Source organism: Aristolochia californica, unplaced genomic scaffold (genome assembly GCF_029961685.1).
Source record: "Aristolochia californica isolate CCGP_79_NKW_82.1479 unplaced genomic scaffold, dmAriCali1.0.hap1 SCAF_3, whole genome shotgun sequence".
Taxonomy (NCBI): Eukaryota; Viridiplantae; Streptophyta; class Magnoliopsida; order Piperales; family Aristolochiaceae; genus Aristolochia; species Aristolochia californica.
In genome coordinates this window covers 767,213-773,212 of record NW_027181992.1, presented here as the reverse complement: position 1 = coordinate 773,212, position 6,000 = coordinate 767,213, and the positions used below count along the sequence as shown (strand labels likewise).

The window sequence follows — 6,000 nt, the reverse complement described above, 5'->3', positions numbered from 1 at the left end:
GACTTTCGGATGCATTGGAAAGCAATCATTGGAGGTTGATACGGTAGAGTTTGCAGAATGTCTTCAGTTTTCGGTTCTCCTCTTATGAGACGAAAACGAATGGATTATTGCCGACGGGTTTTCATAGTAAGAGAAAGGAGAGAGATTACTTCTTTAGCTTTTTTTCCACGCTTATTAATTTATTTTCCGTTGAGGAACAAGCTAAGAGAAATCCTCGCTGTCTTTCATCGAGTAATTTTAACTAATTTGTGCAGGACTTTACGGTTTTTGGTTTGTTGATGTCTAGATTTTGATTCGCTGAACTTCCCATTAACTTTAGATAAGGAAATACAGGTCTCGAGGATATGACCCTTCAGAGCAGTAAGAAAAAGAAGGTTCGTTGTTACTAGTGTTTCCGGCTTGGATGCTAATTCCAGATTACAATTTGTACTTCTTTTCTATCTTTATAGAGAATCGAAACTTTGGAATCTCTAATGGTGGAAAATGACTTCAATGGTTTTTCTTTTACTGCCCCATAAATGGGTAGCTTTTATTCTCGGATGATGGTGTATTATATATATTGAGCTGATTGATGGGACTTGCAGTCTTTGATTCCAAAAGTTTTTACTGCGAAAGAGAAGTGCAGAAGGAAAGAAGACGAAGACTCCTGTAACTCTTCTGGTAAGTAATCGCTAATCGCATTTTTCTTCCTATAGTGTTTTTTAGCCTTGAATGAATTTTACCTTCTCAACGATTTGTATTTTCCATAGACAGCTTTTCTCCGTAAATCCATTAATGCGTTGTTGTTTGGTAGTGTTTCCACATGAGAAAGAAACTGTTTTCCTCCAATATAATGACTTCCAGGTTAGTTAGTTTTCTGGGATCGTTAGGCGGTAAGAGAGTGATTTTTGTGGTGCATATGGAGGTATACGAAGATTAAGACCTCAGCTTCATTTTCAAAGCATACAATAATAAGAACTTCTTACCCAACCCCGTACGGTCTTTCGTCGTGAAAATGATGTTTCCATTCCCACATGATCGGGGACATCCAGGTAGCACTGTTGCCATGTGAAGGTGGTGTCTCCATTACCTCTTTCTTCGAGTGAACCGGTAGTCAGTTGCTTCCAGTTCTTGTTCTGAATTGCTTAACAACCTTTTGGAAGTTTAACCACACAACGACTCACTTCCAGATAAAACACAAGGGCAAAAGGAAGAAGACAATATCCAAAATAGTCAAATGAATTTAGTTAAATTTCGCCGTCACTCTTCGAAGCTGTATTATCGGACGGCAATTTATGTTGTTTTTCATCTTTTAAACCAAAGAAAAAATAGCTGAGTAAGAAGGGTCTCCGTCAATCTCCCCTTCATTTCATCACATGAAAGGGTAAAGTTAGAACCAGGCGTACAAGTTTTTTTTTTCTTTGTGCATAGCTCTGATCTTTCTGCTCGTGTTCTTCACTTGTACGCCTGGTTCTAACTTTACCCTTTTCATGTGATGAAATGAAGGGGAGATTGACGGAGACCCTTCTTACTCAGCTATTCCTCCGTTTTTGAGGAAAAGCATCTCCGGTATGGAATCCCCACTGCCTGGCTCGCTCTTTTGTTGATACTTTGGCCGCTTTCTTGGTTATTTATTCTAGTTTTGTAATTGCAGCAACGAACTCCAACATCAAAGAGGGGAGTATGAATTTCAGAGGTTTGAGACCGCCCGCAACAAAGATCCTTCAGTCTCATTCCTTGAGGTACCGGGCATTCAATTTACTGTTCACTGCTTATTTAATTCATCCAAATTTATGATTTTTTTTTATAATTCATACGGTTTATTCATTGCTCTCTTTTATATGTTTTTTTTTCAGGATATTTGTAGCAACATGGAATGTAGGAGGAAAAACACCTCACAACGGGCTGAATCTTGACAATTTTCTTCAAGTAGATAACCAATCAGACATCTATGTCTTAGGGTAGCTATACTTTTCTCAAAGCTGATGCAAATTAGTTCGTCGATGAACGGTCTAAAAGTTTTCCACCCAATATTGCTCTACATGAAGTCACTGGGATTTTAAAAAGTTTTAAAATGCTATGTAAAACGTTTGTAGCTTTTTACACCATTGGGTTTTCTTCCTTTGTCTTATTTGATTATTCTATTTTTTATGAATATTCTGCACATCTAGTTTCCTAACTAAGTAACTAATATATTTTTCTCTGTTTGCCTTTGTTCCTGGTGTTTGATATTACCAGCTTTCAGGAAATAGTCCCACTAAACGCAGGAAATGTTTTAGTTATTGAAGACAATGAGCCAGCAGCAAAATGGCTCTCCCTGATAAACCAATCTCTCAATAAAACGGAATGTGCAATCACCTTGGGCTCCTCATCTGATCTCTGTACGTCTGCAGGCTTCCAAGCTTCTCGAGATTCAAAAAGTCCTACTAGCTTATTGTTCTTTCAGAAGCCTTCACTCAAAACTGTAAGCAAAAGTTTCAGGACAGAAAAAGGAAGGAAGCTTAAAAGCTGTAATTGCCTTCCTGAAGTAGAGAAGAAATATGCTAAGGAATCATGTTTTAGGTGTCAAGAAGCAATTGCAAGGGAAGAAGATTCTTCATCAGAGGAGGAAGATGGGACAAACGGTTTTATGGTGACAGAAATACCCTCTGCTTCATTTAATAATCACTTGAAATATAGCCTGATTGCAAGTAAGCAAATGGTTGGTATTTTTGTAACTATCTGGGTGAAAAAGGAACTTGTTCAACATATTAGCCATCTGAGACTCTCTTGCATGGCACGTGGGATCATGGGTTGCCTTGGAAACAAGGTAAAACAAATTACTGTTTACCTATCCATTTCTCTTCCGGTTTCAATTCGATTTTTATTTATTTTTTTCCCTTTGTTTGTAGGGTTGCATCTCAGTGAGCATGTATTTGCATCAAACTAGTTTCTGCTTTGTGTGCAGTCACCTCGCTTCAGGGGAAAAGGAAGGAGATGAGTTGAGGAGAAACTTGGATGTCATAGAAATCTTGAAGAATACCCAATTCCCAAGAATCTGCAAAACACCTAATCGAAGGATACCCGAAACAATTCTTGAACATGAGTAAGCTGCTTTTCTGAGCTAGGCTTTAGAGTTCAACTTTGACTCGGTGATTACCGACAATGTTGTAGTAATGTGCTCTTTTTCATCTACATGAACTTGCTTGCTTCAGCCGAGTCATATGGTTGGGAGATCTGAATTACCGAATTGCTTTGAGCTACTCCGAAACCAGAAAGCTTCTTGAGAATAATGAATGGCATGCCCTTCTTGAAAAGGATCAGGTATACTTGATCTCGTCTGATAACTGATTACGAGTTTCTTTATAATCATGGGATAGATCGTAAGGACAGTAAGAGAGAGAAATTTCTGACGGACAGCTCATGTATTCTGATAGCTTAAAATTGAGAGAGAGGCAGGGCGAGTCTTCAAGGGATGGCACGAGGGGAAAATCTACTTTGCTCCAACATACAAATACTCGTACAACTCTGATACATATGCTGGAGAGACAATAACATCAAAGAAAAAACGACGAACTCCTGCATGGTCTGAGGTTCCTCCGAATCTTGTTTTGCCTACAACCAAACCTGTTAAATTTATGCATGTCTTAATTCAAAGCTTCTGGTAAAACTTCCAGGTGTGATAGAATCCTATGGCATGGTGATGGAATAACTCAATTATCTTACATCCGGGGCGAGTCAAGATTTTCAGATCACCGGCCAGTTTGTGCAGTGTTTGTGGTAGATGCGGAGGTTGTTGATTGCAGATCAAAGAAGGGGATACCCAGTTCAAACATTAAAATTGAGGTGGAAGAGCTCTTGCCTTCAAGCAGTAGCTATATACCCTTCAAATCCTTGTGAATAGCACAAAGCCTGCAGACCAATATGTAATTCTCTGAAGCATCAGAAAGCATTATAATTATGAAGTATAAAAGGAAATATGTATATTTTTGTTGTAGTTTATGGGTGAATGCCGTAGTTCATTAACTGATACTTTGCTATCTTATTCATGTTCAGGTTTTGAAGCAGAATGAGCTTACATAAAATGTTGGAGAGGAGCTTCTTATTGGGGAACTGCAAGAAAACTGTATAAATCTGCTGATGCAATCTTGACAACAAGAAAAATTGTTTGGGGAATCGGTAACTGACAGTGGGTAAGACTTTTCTTCTTCAGTTCAAAGTTTAGTGATGGCTTGGTACCATCGCTACCCTGTCCCCTGTCAAAGCATGTGGGGTGCTTTTCATTCAAATTTTCTAGTCTAATTCTCTGCTATCCTGCAGTGGGATCTAAAGTTGACTGACTTGTGCTCCCATGTTGACGAGTATTATTTCAATTCTTGTCTGCCATTTGACCACAAATGAAGAACCAGAAAAAAGTGTTAACTTACCTAAGAGGCAAGGGTAACTTCTTTGCTCCTTGTTATGATATTCTCTGAGAGTTAAATCTAGTGGCCTTGCCAAGCATTCCAGATTCATGGTATCCCGTGTAAACTAGAAAAGTCGTGTTACTTTATCAAATGAAAACCCACAGCATTATTTTTTACATCGATTGACAGGACCAATACTCTTGTTTGGATTTCTTGTTTCTGGTCATTCAACTGTCTTACATCCCTGTAAAAAAAAAAAATTCTGTTCTAGTCTTAGGCGCAAGTTTGGACGATGGAAGTGAAATCCAGAGACGAAACGATTTCAATGTTCAAACTTAAAAAAAGACTGAAGTTCTACATTGGGCCACCGGTAACTATCATCTGATCTAAATAAACTTGAATTAAACGAAGCAAACAATTACAAGCTCCGGTCGTTTGTCTGGAGGATACCCACTTGAATTTAGTCGAAGAGACCTACTTCCGAGCTGGATTGTCCAAGCCCCAAAAGCTACAGATCTCGTCTCGGCCAGCCCAAAATCTAATACTACTCGCTCTAGATGAGTTAACTCAATCAATCTGACGACGCTGTAAATCTGAGGTAAATCAGACGACTCCATATCATCTACGATGGAAGGGACTCCACATGGTCGTGTCTCTTCAACATTGAGCAAAATCTTCTTTCATGACAATTCACTCAATTTAACTTCTGGTCTATGAAGGATTCGCTGCTTTCTGCTCTGACTTGTAATCGAAGATGAACCCTTTTTTTATTCATCTGCTAAGAAAAAGATATTTCTTGATTCTTGACCAGAGCCGCGGATTCACAAAACCTCCAACTCCAGGCCTTGGATTGAAAATTTTGAAATCAAGGTCACAACAATATGTCTGGATTTCAGATTTGTACTAATTGATTAACATTAGTGGGTTAGGCCCAGATACATGTGACAAGCAGGGAGAATCCATTAGAACTCCATTAGCCAGATTAGTCATGAGGCTCTTCTTGCCAAATTTTGCTTTTGTCCACTTCCATAAATCGTTACCGAATCCAATCCACGGGAAAGGAAAAAAAAATTTTAAATGGGCCCACCCCTGGTTCATGCATGTCGTTTAATCAGAATTTGGAATTTCTCGAGGGTCCGCTGTCCCCACACACACCACAAAAGACAGATCACCTTTAATCCAACTTCCTGAAACAAGATTAGTGGTGGGCCCCTCGCCAGATTTGAGTTATTCAATCAACACGTGATTAAATTCAAAGGGCGGTCAAAGAAAGAAAACAAGGATTAAATCGTCAAAAAGGTTGAACAGCTTGATTGGACACATGTGGGTGGGTCCCACAGACTCCTGGTCCAATTTCTATCTACTTGGGCTAATTTAAGGCTTTTGCGTGGAGCATCCGATCTCTTTTTAAGTGCACTCAGTCAAAAGGCAACCATTCTTATTGGCTCTTAATGTAATTAAAAAAAATAAAGGGGGATTAACAAAGACAAGAAAGTCAGTTTCATCGGACCTTTTGGCACGTGATCATTTTCATCTTTATAATAAGGGAAACATGGTTTACCCCGAAACGTTTGTTGGGTCCGAGTTTTCTTGTTTTTCTTGTGTTTTAATTTTTATTGGTAAGATATTTAAAAGA

The 6,000-nt window shown here is 38.8% G+C and overlaps 1 protein-coding gene across 3 annotated transcripts; it reads left to right on the top strand.

The window, feature by feature from the left end:
* The first annotated feature begins 593 nt into the window (after window positions 1–593).
* LOC137959058 (type I inositol polyphosphate 5-phosphatase 10-like) lies at window positions 594–4,523 on the top strand. Of its 3 annotated transcripts, XR_011114034.1 has the most exons (10): window positions 1,463–1,548; window positions 1,634–1,721; window positions 1,836–1,940; window positions 2,218–2,788; window positions 2,871–3,064; window positions 3,174–3,282; window positions 3,396–3,544; window positions 3,636–3,884; window positions 4,015–4,151; window positions 4,279–4,523. XR_011114034.1 is itself a non-coding variant. In XM_068806338.1 (9 exons), the coding sequence occupies exons 2-8, from the start codon at window positions 1,663–1,665 to the stop codon at window positions 3,856–3,858; spliced, it is 1,410 nt and encodes a 469-aa protein (XP_068662439.1). In that variant the 5' UTR covers window positions 594–660; window positions 1,634–1,662; the 3' UTR covers window positions 3,859–3,884; window positions 4,015–4,252. The 3 variants fall into 3 exon arrangements, 2 of the variants coding, with proteins under 2 accessions (XP_068662439.1, XP_068662438.1); XM_068806338.1 differs by lacking the exons at window positions 1,463–1,548; window positions 4,279–4,523 and adding an exon at window positions 594–660 and having other exon boundaries at window positions 4,015–4,252; XM_068806337.1 differs by lacking the exon at window positions 4,279–4,523 and having other exon boundaries at window positions 4,015–4,252.
* Window positions 4,524–6,000: the final 1,477 nt, after the last annotated feature.